The 20,534-nt window shown below is 38.3% G+C and overlaps 2 protein-coding genes across 4 annotated transcripts in view; both read left to right on the top strand.

The window, feature by feature from the left end:
• Window positions 1-20,534, top strand: part of LOC103027870 (P2Y purinoceptor 3) — a 352,184-nt gene that overhangs the window by 307,730 nt on the left and 23,920 nt on the right. The gene's annotated exons all lie outside the window — the stretch shown is intronic.
• The window catches only part of LOC103036410 (F-BAR and double SH3 domains protein 2), a 153,044-nt gene continuing 134,473 nt past the window's right edge, over window positions 1,964-20,534 (top strand). The window contains exons 1-2 of one of the 3 annotated variants that reach the window (XM_049483325.1): window positions 1,964-2,302; window positions 16,306-16,403. In XM_049483325.1, coding sequence (XP_049339282.1) covers window positions 2,282-2,302; window positions 16,306-16,403 — 119 coding nt within the window. In that variant the 5' untranslated portion in view covers window positions 1,964-2,281. The remainder of the gene's footprint in view (window positions 2,303-16,305; window positions 16,404-20,534) is intronic. The other 2 variants (XM_049483324.1, XM_049483326.1) reach the window with 2 other exon arrangements.

Below are 20,534 nucleotides of genomic sequence, written 5' to 3'. Positions count from 1 at the left end.
AACACTGAATTTAAGTTGTGTCCAAACTTTTGACTGGAAGAAAGAGAAAGAAATAGAGAGAGAGAGACAGAGAAAGAGGGTGATTATTGATATAGTGCGATCGATTAGTCTGCTATTGATTATTGTTCCGCTGAGGCTCTGAGCGCAGATCGATCGTGCTCGCGCTCGGCTGCGGTTCCTTGTTGCTAGGCAGCTCCATAGACGCTGCGTCATTTTTTTCCTATCCGTTTTCTGAAACCTCCCGCCCCCTGCGGTGAGATTGGCTACGGCCTGCCCGCATGCCGCGCTGTGATTGGACAGTACCGATTCACGCTCACACGCTGATTGGCTCGCTGACACGTCGTTTACATCACAATAATAACGGTACAGATATATTTTTATAATAACATTATTCCCTGATTTAATATAACACTTTACAGAGACGCTAAAACTAAGAGTTTAGATAAATATTAACCCTTTCAGACCTGAATTATCTCCAGTGATCAAAATAATTTTAATGCACAAAGAAGAAAATTCTATATTCTACTATAAAATCTATATAGCAAATAATCCAATTTACTAAATAATTAATATATATTTTTTATTTCCATTGAATTTGAAGCCTTTGTGTAATATTTATATTTCATATTAACCTTTACATTTTATAAAGCATCAGTAATGGAATGGAAGTCAATGTAAAAGAGTTTATTTCAGGTCATTTTTAGATATTTCTTTTGGTCATTTTATCAAGACATTTTGGCACAGTGTAAGAGAGAGTTTGTATGTTTAAATTACATAGTAAACTAAAAATCCACAAAAATAAAGATACTTGTTATTCATTGGACAGAAACAATATGTGAGCAAGGTATAAGGTATATATAATTTTTATATGCTTGCTTTTTATTTATATTTTACTTTTTTCACTGTCTTTATGCTGCTGTCATAGAGAAAAAGTATGTGAACCCCTTGGGAGTCCCTTAGGGATTTCTGCATAAATTGGTCATTAAAAAGTCACAAATACTCAAACACAGTCTGCTTAAACTAATACCACACAAATAATTATGTGTTTGCATGGTTTTATTGAACACAACATGTTAGCATTCATCCGCCAATATCAAATCCGCTCCTACGCCTTTGATTAGGCAAGGCAAGGCAAGTTTACTTATATAGCACCTTTCATACACAACGGTCATTCAAAGTGCTTTACAAATTAAAAAATACACAGAGAGGTCAAATAAAAAAACATGTAAAAGAATAACAATAAAAATGGAAACAAAAACTAAAATAAGAATAAAGCATGATTGATTCAAACATGATTAAAACAAAGAGAAGTAAAATTAAAAACATGTAAAAGAACAACAAGGAATTAAAAATCATAAAAAAAAAGAATAAAGCATGAATAAAACATGATATAAAAGTGCCGTTTCAGAATAAAAGAAGGCGGAGCTGCAGTGTTTTAAGCTAAACTAATCTCCTGATCAAACATGTAGGTTTTCAGTCTGAATTTAAAAGTGTTTAGTGCTGGTGCTCTTCTAATGCTCTTCTAATAAAACGACAAAGGTGCCCAAATTTATGCACCAGCGTAATTTTGTTTAAAGATTTATTCCACTCATTCTTATTAGGATTATTCTGTTAATCCTAGAAACTTCACTTTTAGTGATGTGTTTATATACAATTTCAGCACAATTTTACACATATCATGATGCTTTGAATGATTTTACACTACTTTAATTGGATCTCAACATCTCAAACATGTATTTTGAGATGGGCAGAAATTAATAAATGAAATAAGTAGGTAAAATATTGCTTAATTTTGTAGTCTAGAGTACGGATGGGAAAACAATTTACAATTTATCAATTTGGCTGCAGTTCCTCTTTAATCCGCAGTGCGCCGCTGTTTCTCACTTTACTGAAAGTAACAATAATAAATAAAAGCTTTTCAAACTCCCTCCATGTGTCGCTATTGTGCCTCGTATTTGCGGGAAACCGCGCAGCCTCTCTCTCTCTTTCCCTCTCTCTCTCTCTCTCTCTCTCTCTCTCTCTCTCTCTCTCTCTCTTTTCTCTCTTTTTTTCTCTCTGTCTCTCTCTCTCTTTATTTCCCAGCCGCAGTGTTCGCCTGGCTCCGGGGCTTCAGCACAGCGGAGCTGCGTTGTTGTGATGGCCGCCTGAGCCGCGCTCTGCTCCGGGTCTCGTCATCCCCGCGCCCCGCTGGCCGCTGGTGGTGTTCTGGAGGAGAAGGAGGAGAAGAAGAGCTGTCTTTTGGATTTATTTCTATTTTCCACATGCATGTCCATGTTCAAACATGCAGCCTCCGCCGAGAAAGGTGAGATACACTGCTTTCTCCATTAAAACACACAGCATTGTGTCTTTTCTTTAATCTGAACTTGATAAACTAAAGTTACAGAGGGTTTCTGCTCCACAAATCCAATTGTCCATCGGATTTGTTAATTAAGCCGAATGGATTCAGAGTTATTGTTTACTGTACATAAGATTTTACTGTGTTTTTCCTCACACTGTCTGTTCGGTTTATATTTGTTCATTATCCTTGCTTGACTTTTGGCCTCATCCCTATGGGCTAAATGTTCATTGGACTAGCTGTTCATTGGACCTCTTGTCCATTGGTTTGTTGACTTTTGGTTTACTGTACGTAAGGGTTTTACCCTGTTTTTGCTCACACTGTCTACTTGCCTGTGGACACCCTATCAGTAAGACCTGCTTTCCACTGGCCTAGATGTTCATTTGACTTGCTTTTCCATTCGGCTCACTGTCTATCTGACTTACAATACATAAGGTTTTACTGTGTTTATCCTCCCACTGTCTGTTGGGTTTATGGCCTTTTTTGTTTTATTGTCTTTTCGTGTTTAATATCAGTTGGTTCCACTGTGCTTTTGCATCTACTGTCTTTTGGGTTTACTGTGGATTGGGCTCACTTGCCTGTGGACCCCCTATCTGGGGGTAGATGTCCATTGGACATTTTGTCCATTGTTTTGCTGACCTTTGGACCCCTATTAATTTAGCTAGGTGTTTATTGTATTGTATTATGTATTTTATGTACATAGGATCCATTGGGTTTATGTCCTTTTTTGTGTTATTGTCTCTTGTGTTTAATATCAGTTGGTTTCACTGTGCTTTGGCTTTTACTGTGCTATCGTTGTCCTTTGGGATCACTTGCCTGTAGACCCCCTATGCATTGGGGCCTACTGTCAACTGGACAGGATGTTCATTGGACTTGGGCTTTCTGTCCATTTGACCTTTTGTACATAGTCTTTGCTGACCTTTGGAACCCTACCTATTTAGCTAGATCTTTATTGTATTGTATTATTTGTTTACTGTATGTAAAGTTTTACTGTGTTTTTCCTCCCACTGTCTGTTGGGTTTATGGCCTTTTTGTTTTTATTGTATCTTTGGTGACTATTAGTTGGTTCCACTGTCCTTTGGGCTTATTGTACATTAAGCACACTTGCCTTTGGACCCCCTGTCCGATGGGCCTGCTGTCCAATTGGGCTAGCTGTTCATTGGACTTGCTTATCCATTGAGATTACTGTATGTTAGGCTTCCTGTCCATTAAATTTGTTCAAGCTGTTTGTTCATTGGACCTCTTGTAAATTTGGTTTGCTGATCTTTGGGTGACTTTTCATTTAGCTATATGTTTATTGGAATGTATTTTTTGTTCATTGAGTTTGTGGACGTTTTGTTTTTATTGTGCCCTGGTTTTACTGTCATTTGCTTGTAGTTGGCTTAGGGCTTGTTGTCAGTTGCACCTGCTGATGTTCATTTGGGCTTGATCCCCATTGGGTTCACTGTCCATTTGTCTGCATTGGCATTGGACATTTTCACCAATGTATCTGTCCATTGGCTCACTGTATATTAGGCTCGCCATCCACTACACTTGTTTATTAAGCTGTTTTTATATACTGCTGGATGTTTACTGGACTTTTTGGTCAAGCTGTCTATCTATTGAGATCCTTGTCAATTGGCACCTTGTCTTTGTACCCCGTAACCTTTGGGCCTGTTGTCTACTGTTCTAGATGCCCATTGGGCTTGCTGTGCATTGGGCTACATGTCTATTAAGCTTGGGTTCATTGGACTCACACTACATTGGACTTGCTGTCCACTGGACTTGTTCTTTAAGCTATTTGTCTATTGGACTTCTTTCTGAATTTTGCCACCCCCCCCCCCCCCCCCCTATCTATTGGGCCAGCTGTCCAATAGCATCCCTGTCCAGTAGACTCACTGTCCATTGGGCTTGCTGTATATTGGAACTGTTCAAAAACAAATTCTTCCATTGGCTTTTCTATGCATATACTGTATGTAGCTCACTGGGCTTGCCATACTTTTTGGCTCATCAGCCTTAGGACTTGCAGTTCCCCAAGCTAACTGTCCACTAGCTTATTGGTAGCTTTAGTGTGTTGTTCCTTTTGTTTATTGGGCGTTCTGTCTTTTTGCTTTCAGTGTCCCTTGGGTTCACAAACCATAGGTACTTTGTCTTCAATGTTGCTTTACTTTGGGCATGTCTTTGATTGGTTTTACTGATCAAAATGTACATCTTTGACTTGTACTTGTACTGTCCTTCTTTTAGTTAACTGCTGTCGTGTTGTCTTCACTGTCTGTTGGGTTGACTGTGCTTTTGACCTGTGGCTGTTTGCTCTGCAGCACCAACTGAGCAGCTTATTGATGGATTTCTGTATTTATTGATGAACTTCTTTCACTCCTCGTCCTGTAAAGATCAGTGCTCCCAGCCTTTCATTAAAAGATGCATTTGCTTGATAAGTTAAACGCTGTAAATAAACAGAAGATGATTCTTAAATATAGCCAATTCATCTAATTCTACCAAGTATTAGAATACCAAGTGTTTGGCCATGCTGTACAGTTTAAAATGAATACCATTAAACAGTTACTTTATTTCAGTAATTCAGTTTAAAATGTGAATCTCATATATTATATAGATGTATTAAACACAGAGTGATCTATTTTAAGGATTTATTTCTTTTACTGTTGATGATTATGGCTTACAGCCAATGAAAAACCAAAAATCAGTGTCTCAAAAAAATAAAAAATATATATAAGACCTATTCGTACTTTTGGCAGTGTGGACAGTGCACCAAGTCCTGCTGGAAAATGAAATCCACATCTCCACCTTTCATTTGTAAATCAAGGGATCAGAGTCTGGAGGAAGAGTAGAGAGACACACAGTCCAAACTGCTTGAGGTCTAGTGTGAAGTTTCCACCAATCAGTGATGGTTTGGAGAGACTGCTGGTGTTGATCCACTGTGTTTTATTATCAAGTCTAAAGTCAGTGCAGTTTTGCTTTCATGCTTTCCTTCTGCTGATAAAAACTTTTATGGAGATGGAGATTTCATTTTCTAGCAGGACTTGGCACACTGCCCACAGTGCCAAAAGTACCAATTGGTCTTATATAATATTCTAATGTTCTAAAAAACTGATTTTTACGTTTTCATTGTCTGTAAGACATAATCAATAACAATAAAATAAATAAACACTGAAAATAGATCACTTTGTGTTTATTACATCTATATAATATATAAGTTTCACATTTTGAACTGAATTAAACTGAAATAAAGTAACTTTTCAATGCTATTCTAATTTCTTGAGATACACTAGTGTATATATACAGAATAAATGCAGTAAGATGGACGTCTGGAATGAAGTTGTACTGTTCTGGCTGAGCATCAGTTTTAGACGAGAAGTTTTCTGACCTTTGAGGAGGATCAGTGAGGCAGCTTTAATAAGAAGTGAAAGAGAGGCTGTTAAATTTGGCCCATGTAATGAGGATCAGTTTGTTTTGGTGAAATATGTTGACAGGAGGGAATATGTCATTGTCTTGGTGACATTTCCAGGCCAGAGCTCTGCTCACTTTACCCTCAGTGTAGATTAGATCTGGAGATTTGCTGTAGGCTAGTGTTCTTCTTCAGTACTGGTCTGGGAACCCTTCTGTACAGCACATTTTAGTGGGTTTCCTGCTTTTACACATCCACTGCAACTCTGAAAGGGCTTGATAATGAGTGGAATACAGGTTTACTGGTAACATCATGTTTTTCGTACAAGGTTTTCATAATAAAAACACATTTTTAATAACATCAAACTTGCCAGCTCATTAAACGGGTGTAATTGCATTATTATTATGTTATTATATAAATATTATGATCAGTTTTTATGAAGTTGATTAGAGCATTAGTCGTAAAAAAAGCATTGCGCAGTTAGGGTTGGTCGATTAGGCCCTAAAAAAGTATCACAATATTTCATGTTTCATTTTCTTTTCTTTTTATTACAATAGTGATAATCTTGGTGATGTAAAAAAACATTGAAACACATATACAAATATTATATACATTTATTAAATTAAAAGATGTATACTACTGCTACAAAATAAATGGCAGAGTTGTATATAGTATGTGTCAGGGTGCGGGCAGGAAGGACGAGGAGAGCGGATGCAAATGCGAGTGAATTTATTACACAGATAACAAAAGACAAAAATAAACAAATAAACTGAAACTAAACTGAAAACAAGAATTATGGGGAACAAAGACGCAACCATAACAGGCTAAGAAAGCACAAGAACCGACACGAGGGAAAGGGAGCACGGACTATAAATAGTGTAACACACACACGGGAAACAGAAAACACCTGGGGCTAAGGGGCGGAGTTACAAATGAACACAGGTGAGGGCAAGAAACACTGAGGAACACGGATCACGTGGGAGACACACTCACAGTCACAAGCAGAGACAGGCACAGAAAAGGTAAATAAACACAGAAACACGAGAACAGACAGGGACCACGTGACAGTATGACAGTTTCAACCATTCAGTAGAAACCAAATAATAATAATAATGTTACAAAATGCATATTATAACATTTAAAAAAAATTTATGTAATGAAGCAAAAACACAGTGCAGGTCATTTAGTGCATGCATATAAAAAGCAAACATGAACATATAAGTAGTAAATAATAGTGGACACTCTTAAGACAAAAATAATGCTATTATCAGGATATTATTTATGTATATTATGATATGTATATTGTGTATGCTATGATATGACACACCCCTATACACAAATAAAAGTGAATTTCATTTGATTTAATGACAACAATATTGTTTATTGCAATTATTTGTGGGGCAGTAAACTAGTGCATCTCACAAAATTAGAATATCATTTTAAAGTTACTTTATTTCAGTAATTCAGTTCAAAATGTGAACTCATATATTATATAGATGTGTTATATTATATTGTTGATTATGGCAATGAAAACCTAAAAAATCAGTGTCTCAGAAAATTAGAATAATAATAATATATAAGACCAACTGGTACTTTTAATTGGCAGTGTGGGCAGTGTGCCAAATCCTGCTGGAAAATGAAATCTGCATCTCCATAAAAGTTGTCAGCAGCGGAGGGAAGCATGAAGTGCTGTAAGATTTTGTGTGAAAACAAAACTGCACTGACTTTAGACTTGATAATAAAACACAGTGGATCAACACCAGTAGATGCCATGTCTCCCTGAACCATCACTGATCATCAGTAAATTTTACATTTCATTTGGAAATCAAGGGAGCAGAATCTGGAGGAAGAGTGGCGTGTTATTATTAATAATTATTATTAATATAAACACTGGGTCAGGTTTCTTTATAAGCTGCTGCTGCTGCTGAGATTTAATCGTGCTGTTATTGAGCTGTCTGCCAGTACTGACTCATTGATTTCACTGTGGGTACATTTACATAGAAACAGGAAGTCAGATCAGTTTCAGACCCCGAATGCCTTATAAAATACCTGAAAAATTCCATATGTGTTATTCCATATGTGTCCCTTAATCGGCGTAATTTACATAGCCAATTATCCAACCCACTCCCTCTATCACTAGTGATGCCCCAACACCAGGAGGGTGAAGACTAGCACATGCCTCCTTCAGTACATGTGAAGTCAGACTCCGCCTCTTTTTGAACTGCTGCTGATGCAGCATTACCGAGTAGCATCACAGCGCTAACACTCGGAGGAAGCATGCAAGCATGAAACATCTGGCCCGTGAGGTTGATTGAACTATAATGAATGATAATAAAAAAATAAAAAATAAAAAGCTTCTCTAGTGAGCTTTTGTTTACATTCCTCCCCTGTCTCTCTTCCTCTGTCGCATTCGGCGTGGCTTTAGTTTTTTCGCCCATTCTCGTTTTTCCACCCATTCTTGTGGCTCCTTGTCCCCTTATAAGAGCGTTTTTTCCCCGGCTGTGTCCCAATTCACTAGCCAGGGCAGCGGTAGTGTATTGGAACGTGACCCTGATGACACTGGTTTGATCCCACGTGAGGAGCGGTGTGTTTATTTATTTATTTATTTATTTATCTTTTCATTTCTTCTTGGGTTTACCTGCTTTGAGATCAACTGTTCTGCAATTGGGTTCAACAACCCTCTGGGCTGGAGAGCTACTAATACTGCTTTTTTTGCTGTTTTTAGCAAAATAATAAATCACAGTGTTCTCATTTCCCATTATATACAGTATCTACTAGAGACAGATTATATCTGTCCAGTATCATTTATTTCACTTTAATCTTGGATACATGGAGATATTTAGAGTGCATTATTATTAGTATAATGACATTCTGGATCATTGACTTCTGCTACAAATCTGATCAAATTCTTGTATTTTTTTTTGTATATCTCCATTAGCGGTGCCATATCGTATAGTATGCGATGTTAATTAATTTTTGTAATTCAGTGTTCTGTCATATCACCAAGACTATTGTTTTCGAGAAAATACTATCAAATATCGTGATATTATTTTAGGGCCCACTGCTACTACCCACCCAGAGAGAGTGAAGCCAGTTGTGCTCTCTCAGGGCTCCGGGAACTGATGGCAAGCTGCATAACCGGAATTAATTTTAATAAAGAAATAAAGTAAAATACTGATCAAGGTGCAACATATGATGATGGTATTGTATCAGGAGATTCCCTGTGATGCTCACCTCTAGTTATTAGCCTGTATGTTGAGGAAGTGACCCCCCTGTTCTCTCCTGTGTGGAGGTGAAGTGTAGATTTACTCCTTCGCTGCGTTCTGCTTTATCCTGCTCTAACCTTTAGGGAACGCTTACAGAACCAATTAGGCTGAATCCCTTCCTGCCAAGTGGAGCAGTTCCTCTGTAATTAACAGCGGGTCCCAGGTGTGATCCGGCCTGCCCGGGCTCATCGCCGCCGTCCCCCCGGACCCTCGGAACTGCGAGGGGCTGCTGAACAAACCATCACCTGCCGTGGCACCTGACATCACCGTGCTCTCGGCCTCTTTATACAGGTGTAGCTCTCTGATTTTACAGTGACTCGGATTAGTTACAGCGCTTTAGTAAATAATCAACTAATATTTAATACTGGGCGGTATACCAGCTCATCCCAAACGCTCCATCCTGCGTGGAGAGAAATGAGAACAGCACTTTATCTGAGGAGCTCCTGCTGCTGTTCCTCACGGTATGCATGTTTTAACCTGAGTTAACTAGAAAAACAACAGCAAACAGCAAATATTCACTCGGAAAAGAGAGGAATGGAATTATGAAGTCGATCCGCAGCTCGGAGAAAAGTTCCTCTTGTCCCCCAGGCGAGCCCAAAATCAGTCCTGACTGTGGTATCATTTATTCAGCACAAGAGCAGTAACTATATCCCCTTTAAATATATCAATATTGTAGCTTAAAGGATAATTGCACACTGAACTGAATGTGTTTGTTAACTGGAGAAAGAAGAGAATTGATTGTGTATTTTAATATTGTAATGCCCTTTAATGGCTTCAATAACAACATATTGTAAATTATTGATATTAAACTTGTGTCTTACTTGTGCAATAGAGCTTTTGAGAAATATTTCTTTTGAAAACTTAAACATTTTGTATTTTAGGTCTGTTTATAGTGTTTATGGAATTATTTAAAATATTTAGTTTTGTAAAGGAAGTCGTGTCATTTTTTTTCCACACCTCATGTTAACGTTAAGTGTTTTCCACACATTTTTGTTAGCTTGTGCTAAATGGCAGAACACGAACAAGCTAGTTTATGCTTTACTGCAATAAAAACATTTATATCTCCCTCATCTGCTTACTTGCCACAGACAGTAGGTAAAGATTCCTCCCTCAGACAAAGTCTGCTAGCTAATCTTACTGTAAACTTTTCAAGCTTCTCAACTAAAATGACTGAAATGGCGGACCTTTAACTTGACTAGTGGGTAATTTCTCCCAATTTCCAAATAGAAATATTGTCATTTAGAGCATTTATTTACAGAAAATAAAAAATGTCTGAAATAAAAAAGATGCAGAGTTTTAAGAGTTCTGAAATCAATAGTTGGTGGAATAACCCTGTTTTTTAATCACAGATGTTTTCTTGGCATCATGTCCTCCTCCACCAGTCTTGCACACTGCTTTTGGATAACTTAATGGCCCTCGAGCAAAAATTCAAGCAGTTCAGTTTGGTTTGATGGCTTGTAATCATCCATCTTCCTCTTGATTATATTCCAGAGGATTTTAATTTGGTAAAATCAAAGAAACTCATAATTTTTAAGTGCTCTCTTATTTTTTCCAGAGCTGTAAATATATCATATTCTATACATTTCTTTTCTCTGTGTTTACAATAATTATAGTGCTGTGTAAGGCCCTTTTCAGTGTTAATTTATAAGAAGAAAATGAAGCAAAGACAATATAATGTATGATAAATGACCCTTTAGCGCAGTATAGCCCTTTTATTAATGCTGACTTAAATATCATCCGATTCTGGGAAATATTTGTGAAATATTGTTGAGCTCAATCGGTTTTGTCAGCACTGCCGGTTTGCCAGAGCAGATATAGCAAGTTCTCAGTACTGATTGTGTAAAATAATATTTTTTAAACTGAAATATCACTTGAAATAAGTGTGATTTCTCCGGAGATCTTTTACTGGAAGAGAATCAGAAACAATTGGGCAACTTTCAGTTCTGCTTTCCAGGCGCAGCTGCAGTGTTCCCCACGGCCCGCCGAGCTGAGCCTTAATTACTGCAGATTCTCCACCCAGCTGGTGGGGGATTATTTCTGCATCTTACTGATAAAATTAAAGTGATAGTTTGGCATAAATCGAAGACGGTCTTCTTCTGAAGCTGAGTTTAGTCTATTAGCCAAGGTGTGTTTGGTGTTTAAAGTGGGCTAATTGATGTGTTGGTGGTTGGGGGTTGTGTGGTGTAGTGGGCAACAACACCACCCTCTCCTTGGCAGACTAGGGATTGGGGCCAGACAAGCCTAGAAACTTTAATGCATTGATTTCTTTTTTACATATTAACTTAAATTTGACAAATTTTGGCTGAACGTTCGGCTGTAATTTAATCTTTATGCAGAGCCTGATGTTTTGATATTCATGTTTCTTAGGTGTTTTTAGTACTGAGTTCAGAAGGTAGATTAATTTTTATTGATATAAAATGTAACATCTCTCTCACACACATTTATTTGCAGTAAATAAGAATAAAATTTATTAATTCCACAGATATACAGTACAGTACAAGTTTACTACATGACTAATTATGTGTGTGGACTACCCAGCTCTGTGTGTAACTATAAGTGTAAATAGGATCTCCGGTGGATTTGGTGTTTTACAGAGACTCTTAAGACTAGGTCAGTAGCTGAACTGCATTGAGCAGGGCATTATTACACATGTTGTAAAGTAACATATGACATTGTAAAGATTGTTATTAGAGTAAAAGTGTCTTTATTTTAAAACGTTTCTAACTGTTGTCCGTCTTGCTGCCTTGCAGATATGTTTGCATGCATGAATATTGATGAGCACAAGCCGAAATCCTATTGTTTCTCCCCGCCCACTCCTCCACTGGACTAAAGCAGAGTTATACCGGACCACTGGAGCATTTTTTTAAATGAATGAAAAAATTATGCAATGAGACCTTTAATTCATTCATTTATTCACACATAGTGGCAGAAAATGCTTTGGCTTTGGCATGATCTTCTATGATGTAGACAGTACAGTGTGGGTGGCATGGTGGAGCGCATTGTGGGTTCATGATTATCTTGTTTGTCTCTCAGCAGCACTATGATCTTGCGTTCAAGTCCCTATCTGGGTTGTTGTTTCTTTGTTCCATGTTCTCCATGTTTTCTCTGGGCTGTCTGGTTTTCTTTCTCAGTCTGGAAATAAGGAAGAATTGTTGGCTTTGAAAAATGCACTATATAAGTGTAACCTTATTCATTCATTCATTCATTCATACATACTGTAAATATGATCTATTAGCAATAAAAAACAGTAGCACATGTAGAAGCTTGGGTTCTGTCTGTACTTGAGTGGATGTTTATACAGTAGATACCAGTGAGTCAAACAGTGTCAGAAAGCACTTCATCATGTCTGTTGAAGATCATAAACAACTTTACACGGCTTAAGGAGAGTGTGTGTGTGATGACTTAGAACTGCAGTTAGCACCATGCTATTTGGTGTACATGTACATTAGCCTCGTAGCTCCAGAGTAGAACTAAAGGAGTGAACTTCAGATATCAGCCATGTCTTATCTGATTTGACTATATTTGGGGTTATTTAGATTTTCCACAGTAATTCTTCTCCAGGGCTTCTCCATGTCCTGCAGTGTATCCTCAAAAAGGCGTCTTCAGGTTCCTCCCTGTCTTTGAGGCTCAGACTGGTGGGCAGAAACAGGATGGACCTCACATTCTGATAAAGAAGGAGTGGTCTCATGGTTTCCAGCTTCAAACAGAGAGAGCAGAACGTCTGGGGGCAAAGACTGCACTTATATTTAATGGGGGATTTCTTTGGGCTCTAATGCCTGGTTCACACTAGTGATGGGACGATACACTTTTTTTAGCTCCGATCTGATTCCGATATAAAACTGATATAAAACTGCTGATACCGATACAAATACCGATACTTTTAGTTTATTATTAGTACTATGTGTAAGGTTACATAATGAGGCTGAAACAGACCATACAGCCCTTTGAAGAGTATACACAAGTGCATTTAATGTAATGCATTTATTTGACACATGTTATATGCAAATACACAATAGTTTCCTTTTAAATTAAATGTTTTAATTTTTATTAAATATAAAAAAAAAATTAAATATTAAATACAGTGAAATTTTTTTTGCACAGGTTGCGCAGGAGACTTTTATTTTGACAGGTAGCGTAGTGGATTAGCTGCAATAGCTAATGGCTAACCGGCTACTCTAACTGTATTTTCAATCACTGTTTTTTAATAAAAGATTGATTTCTTAGTGCTGGTTAGAGTGGGTAGAGTCTGTGGCTTGATATTTGATGTGGATTATGGTTGTAGTTCACTTTAAGTTCACTTATTACATTTACAATGCCGGAATGCAGCTGTCGGCCCGATGCTAGCTAGGCTAACAGACTGCAGATGTTAACGGAGATGGCTAACGGCTAACTGGTGATACTAACTGTATTTCCTGACTAAATAAGTCACTGTTTTTAGTAACAGATGGGTGTGTTTGTGCTGGTTAGTGTTTGTAGAGTCTGTGGTTTTATAGGATATGTGGATTATGACTATAGTTTACTCCAGTCTGTAGTTATAATACCTTAATAACACCAGAATGCAGCTGTGGGTTCAGTGCTAGCTAGGCTAACAGACTGCAGATGTTAATGGAGATGGCTAACTGCTAACTGGCGATGCTAACTGTATTTCCGAAATAAATTAATCGCTTTTTTTAATAACAGATGGGTGCGTTTGTGCTGGTTAGTGTTTGTAGATCCTGTAGTTTTATAGGATATGTGGATTATGACTATAGTTTACTCCAGTATGTATTTATAATACGTTTACAACACCAGAATGCAGCTGTGGGTTCAGTGCTAGCTAGGCTAACAGACTGCTGGTGCTAATCTGTTCACCCCTCGGACGCTGACTTTACTAATATTACATGTAGTCGTTCTGCAGTTCAGTGAAAACTCCTCAGATAATTGACATTTTTTGTAGATAAACAGCTAAATTTTACTCAGTCAGCCACAGACTGAAGCTGCTGGGGGTTCAGGGTAAACTGTGGAACTGGAATCCGGATCAGTGAGGCGTTTTGTGTTAATGTGACTGCGGGTTTATTGTCCAGCTTAAGCTGCGGACTGGTATTTGGATCAGTAAGTGTATCGGACGCGCTCGCTTGATATCCGATTCGTCAAATTATGTCAATATCGGCCCCGATACCAATAGTGTGTTGGATCGGTCCCATCTCTAAGTCACACTACACGACTTTTTGAGTGATTAATCATTGTTTTGATCACACTACACGACTGATTGTGCTGCAATCACGAGTCCTTCAGTTGTTTGTGACAGTGGGTCACGAATTAGACGATTTTTCACTGTGGGAAATCGCAGACTCACCTGGCTGCTCTCCAGAAACATGTTTCGTCACGAAAATACACCAGAACTAAACACACGAGAACTAGCAATGCCTATAGAGGAGAATACGCACTTAAAGTGAGTCCAACATGAGCGGGTTCATATGAAGCAACTGAGCAAAATAATAATTTATAATAGTTTATAAATGTCTGATCATTTTTATACTGAAGTATGTATTTATGTCCTCAACACAGAACTAAATTAATATTTCAGACATAACTTATCATTTTGAACTGCAGTTATAAGTCTTTAAACTGTATCTCCAGGATCAGCTCGCCAACCAATCATCTCACAGTAGCAGTAATGCTAATGCTATACAGTGTAAAATCTATAATGTTTTCTGTAGATAAACTGAAATATACAAGCGCTCTTTTCTTAGCTTTCTTTAATAAAAAAACATTGCTTTAATATCTAAATATCATAATTAATTATGTTTAATTTAAAGCGTACTTACTCGTCATTTACTGATATAAAAGGAGGACATAAAGTGGTTAGACTTTCTATAAACAGCTGTGGTAAAGCAAGGGTTTCTCTCTTTCTCTGTAATTTAATTGTGGGTAACTGTGGGTAACTGCTGCTCCTGACTCTCAGTCACAGACTGGGTCAGATATCTAGCATGCCAAATATTTCAATGAGGGCTCTGCGAGCATCTTTAACGCAAAACTCTCGGCAACTGAAAAACTGGGCTAAACTGTAAGCATTGGTTCTGGATTCACAGTTTGATTGCTATGGGGGCACGGCCATCTGTGGCACCACAGAAGCCACAGAAGCCCTCTTCACAGGTGCACTGGTGTTAATTAACTGGGGTGCTCAGCATGAGTCAAAGCCTTACTAAAGCTGATGCAGGTGTTTACCTGCCTGGACCCATCACTGTACACCTGTCATTTCCCAGAACCTGTTTACACCTGGCGTAAACACTTTTTCAGTCATCGGGCCACATTTGCTTTTCTCTTGGGCTGGATGGAGGTTTGCTTCTTAGTATTGAGAGTCTGGGGTCTTGGGTTCAAGTCTTTACTTGGTTGTAAATTTTGGGAACTTTCCAGTAATTCAGTTCAAAATGTGAAACTCATATATTATATGGATGTATTACAGAGATATCTATTTTAAGAGTTTATTTCTTTTATTGTTGTTGATTATGGATTACAGCCAATAAAAACCCAAAAATCAATGTCTCAGAAAATTAGAATATTAAAAAAGACCAACTGAGTGAGCAGTGTTTCAAGTCCTGCTGGAAAATGAAATCTGCATCTTGATAAAAGTTGTCAACAGAGGAAAGCATGAAGAGCTGTAAGATTTTGTGGGAAAACAAAACTGCACTGACTTCAGGCTGCACTGCTCTGAGAGCTGTGAACACAGTGTGTACAGCTCTGGAAAAAAATAAGAAATCACTTAATAATGATGAGTTTCTTTGATTTTACCAAATTGAAAAACTCTGGAATATAATCAAGAGTAAGATGGATTATCACAAGCCATCAAACCAAACTAAACTGCTTGAATTTTTGCACCAGGAGTAAAGGCATGAAGTTATCCAAAAGCAGTGTGTAAGACTGGTGGAGAGAGGAGAACATGCCAGGATGCATGAAAACTTTGATTAAAAACCACCAGGGTTATTCCACCAAATATTGATTTCTGAACTCTTAAATCTTTATGAATATGAACTTGTTTTCTTTGCATTATTTGAGGTCTGAAAGCTCTGCATCTTTTTTTAGACAATATTTTTATTTGGAATTTGGGAGAAATGTTGTCTGTAGTTTATAGATTAAAACAACAATGTTTATTTTACTCAAACATAAACCTATAAATAGCAAAATCAGAGAAACTGATTCAGAAACTGAAGTCGTCTCTTATTTTTTTCCAGAGCTGTATGTGTGTATAGAGATATAATGAGGTGCCAGGTACATGATAATTGCCTAATAAAGCCATCTTTCTCTCTTTTTCTGTGTGTGTGTGTGTGTGTGTGTGTTTGTAGGTAAAAGTAACGCAGGAGCTGAAGACCACTCACACAGAGCAGCTCACCCGACTGCACCTTAAACACCAGACCGAATGTGATTTACTGGAAGACATGAGGTAAGCTCTTAAACACAACACACACAAACACACACACACACACACACACACACACAATTCACAGTCTCCCATAAAGCAGAGGGAGGACTGGAAGCGAGGGATGGATCGGGAGGCCGTGGAGAGGGGGAGTGAGGAGAAGGAGGAGGAGGAATGAATTCCCGTTTTTTGGAAGAACATCGAGATCACAGAGCTGTGGATGTGACGAAGGCATTTCCTCTGCACTTCCTGCTCCGAGCCAAATGTTCCCACAGCTCACACACACACAAACACACACACACACACACACTTACACACACTCCTCATCATTCTTTCTCTTCCCTCGTTTCTGCGTTTGATTCTTTTCCCGTTTTTTCATCATGTGACAGATAGGCCTGTTCCAGGAAACACAGAGAAATCTATGGAGACTGTGTTAGAAGTGTGTAGAGGAGTGTGAGTGTGTGTGTGTGTGTGTGTGTGTGTGTGTGTGTGTGTGTGTGTGTGTGTGTGTGTGTGAAGTTCAAGAATGCATGTACTGTACCCAGGAATTGTTAGGATTTTTTCCCTCCCTCTGGTTACACAATTGGTGACACAGCTCTCTCTCTTTCTCTCTCTCCCTCACACACTTTATATATTAAGGGCTTGGACAATGAAACTGAAACACTGTGGTTTTAGACCACAATAATTTATTGTGGTGACGGAAAGTTCTAGTTGAAACAGGAGAGTTGAGGTGCACATTGAATTCTGCCGTGATTTGATCAGCCGTGGTTTTATGTTTTTTGGATACAATCCGGGTTAGCACCCGAACATCCCTTTCAGACAGCTTCCTCTTACAGCGTCCACAGTTAATCCTGTTGGATGTGGTTGGTTCTTCTTGGTGGTATGCTGACATTACCCTGGATACCGTGGCTCTTGATGCATCACAAAAACCTGCTGTCTTGGTCACAGATGCTCCAGCAAGACGTGCACCAACAATTTGTCCTCTTTTGAACTCTGGTATGTCACCCATAATGTTATAGTGTGCATTGCAATATTTTGAGCAAAACTGTGCTCTTACCCTGCTAATTGAACCTTCACACTCTGCTCTTACTGGTGCAATGTGCAATTATTGAAGACTGGCCACCAGGCTGTTCCAGTGAACAGTGTGAAACCTCCCACACTAAAATAACAGGTGTTTCAGATTCATTGTCTAACCCCTGTATATGCATTGCTGTGTTTCTGCCTGTTTTAGTTAGGGTTAGCACCTGGATCTTTAAGGTAATGACAAGTGAAATGCTGATTGCACTGATTTGTTTGTTTCATGTTGTTTCACCCAAAACACACCAACGATTAATTAAGAGAATTAGTACATGCCATTTGCCCTTTACTTTTTCTCCATTGTTGTGCCACTAAACCTAATAACTTGGTTGTGCCACCTTTTTACGCTGCATGCAGAATGCAGCAGCACGTCTGGTCTTCAACCAGCCAAAACCAATGGGTACATGTCACCCCGCTGCTCATTGAGCTCCATTGGCTACCAGTTGCTTCTCGTTTCAAATTCAGAGCTCTTACAATCACCTACAAGGTGATGACAGAACAGCTCCTTCCTACCTGCACTCACTCCTGAAGGCTTACGCTACCTCCCGGCCGCTGCGCTCCTCCAATGAATGTCGCCTCGCTTTACCAAACAAACATTCACACAAAGCAATCCAGACTGTTCTCATACAGAGTTCCCCAATGGTGGAACAAACTTCCTTCTACTACCAGATCAGGAGAATCTCTCACTATCTTTAATAAACTCCTGAAGACAGAGCTCTTCAAAGAGCACTTACTCTCCTAACACCTCTAACTAACTACCTTCTACTACCAGATCAGGAGAATCTCTCGCTATCTTTAAGAAACTCCTGAAGACAGAGCTCTTCAAAGAGCACTTACTCTCCTAACACCTCTAACTAACTACCTTCTACTACCAGATCAGGAGAATCTCTCACTATCTTTAATAAACTCCTGAAGACAGAGCTCTTCAAAGAGCACTTACTCTCCTAACACCTCTAACTAACTAACTTAATAAATTAAATCTTCATTTAAAAAGTACTTTTTATATTTACTCAGATTATATTTGTCTGATATTAAAGTTTATTTGATAATCTGAAAAATGTAAGTATGATAAAAATGCAAAAACAAATGGAATATGTAGGGTGGCAAATACTTTTTCTCACCTCTGTATATCTGTCTGTGTATCTGTCTCTCCTCTATTCTGCATTCTGACCTGGAATGCCTTCTCACATTTCTACTCTAATGCTTGTTTGGGTATCTTGCCTTTTTTTTCCAAAATACACACACACACACACACACACACACTTTCTCTCACACACTCTCTTTTACACACACACACACACACACTTTCTCTCACACACTCTCTTTTACACACACACACACACACACAGACTGAAAAGACTTTCCCTCTCCACACAGTAGCCGCTTAACACGATAATCCACAAAGCCCGGCTTCGCTCATTAACCCCTAATTAATCCCACATCCTCATTAGATTAGTACAGTTGAATGCAAGTGAGGGGATTCCAGCCCCAAGTGCCAATTTACAAATCCTCTGAATAGAAAACATTAAAAAAACACAAAAAAAAATGTTTAAAGGGTTGTTGATATGGATGCAGTTTGGAAATGTAGTTACAGTTTAAAAATGTACTATTAATCCCACAGTCTGCACATCTTATACTGTTTTTTTGTACACTTAAAATCCTTTAATTTTCCTAAAAATCATATAATCCGGTGCACCTTGTGTATGAATTTTACCAGTCAGGTATTAAGGAGCAGTAAAGCCACTCTACAAAAGTACAGCTTTATACAGGAGTTTCAGTGAAGTTTCTTCAGCACTAAGGCTGGAGCAATATTAGCATTAGCCACTAACTGTGCTAAGCGCTAGCTCTTTCTTTGTTTAGAGGCGAGTATATCCTATATGTCCTGTAGTCTGTGTGTTTACCATGTTAAAACAGCTAGCTAACCAGAACACTCAGGGTTCCTCATTGTAGCGCTGTCAAGCGGCAGTAGGCACTAACACAGGCTAACGCTAGCAGTTAGCTGCTAATGCTAATGCTGCTGCACCCAATTTAAGCTTACAGTAAATAAACAGAAGCACTTTTTTCACCCAAAAAAAAGTCTGTGTAGATAAACATTCAGCAGTTGATCGACTTTAAAAGAAAATGTTTTTTTAAGAATTAAGTTTTGTTTACTTAGCTTAGCTTTATTCTTTTAATTCAGCTGCTGAATTAGAAGAAAAACATGGTGACACCCCTGTTCCTCACTAGTGTCGCACAATGTGCCTTATAAACTGGTGCGCCTTATGTATGAAAATAGACCAGACCACTTTAGACCACTTTAGCATACTAAAGTAAAAAAAAAAAGTGGAGTTCAAGTTCATTGTAGTTGTTGCCACAAAATACAATACAGATACATATACTGAAGTTATAAAGAGTGTTTCAGCCAGGTCTGCTTTTTGAATGAGGTACAATGCAGTGTAAACTTGTGGCCTCTTTTAAAAAGCAGTGTTTGAAAGTTTGTTTTGTTCTATATTTCTACGTAAATTTAACCTTTGTAGCTTTATGTTTGAAGAAAAAAAAACACTACATTCCCACGTGAAAAACGTATCCAATCTGTGAAACATGGTGGTGGTAGTATCATGGTTTGGGACTGTTGTGATGCATGCATCATCATTAACGGAACAACTAATAATGAAACTATACCAGCGAATTCAGATACAAATATCAGGACATTCGTCTGTGAGCTGAATCTCAAGAGAGCGTGGGTCATGCAACAGGACAGTGACCTGTACTCTTTGCTTGCGGGACCCCCATACCATGACGGTTTCGTAAATAATACACGTACCGTTACACTCTTAGTTCACATACTGATTTGATATTTGAAAATCTGATATTTTAGTTTCACAAGAGTTAAACACATTAAAACACTGCTTTACATCATTGGACCACCTTTCAAATGCAGAGCCTTAATGCAGAGCTACCATTTAAAACAGAGCAAAATGCAATGAAAAAATAGAATATTTGCCTTCTTTAATACATAATGCTTTTTCTTATGCATGCTAATCCCATCACTTACCTGTTATAATAGCTATGCATGATTCTGCAGTGTCAGCCTGCGTA

This window comes from Astyanax mexicanus, chromosome 9, assembly GCF_023375975.1.
Source record: "Astyanax mexicanus isolate ESR-SI-001 chromosome 9, AstMex3_surface, whole genome shotgun sequence".
NCBI lineage: Eukaryota > Metazoa > Chordata > Actinopteri > Characiformes > Acestrorhamphidae > Astyanax > Astyanax mexicanus.
This window is presented reverse-complemented; position numbering and strand designations above follow the sequence as displayed.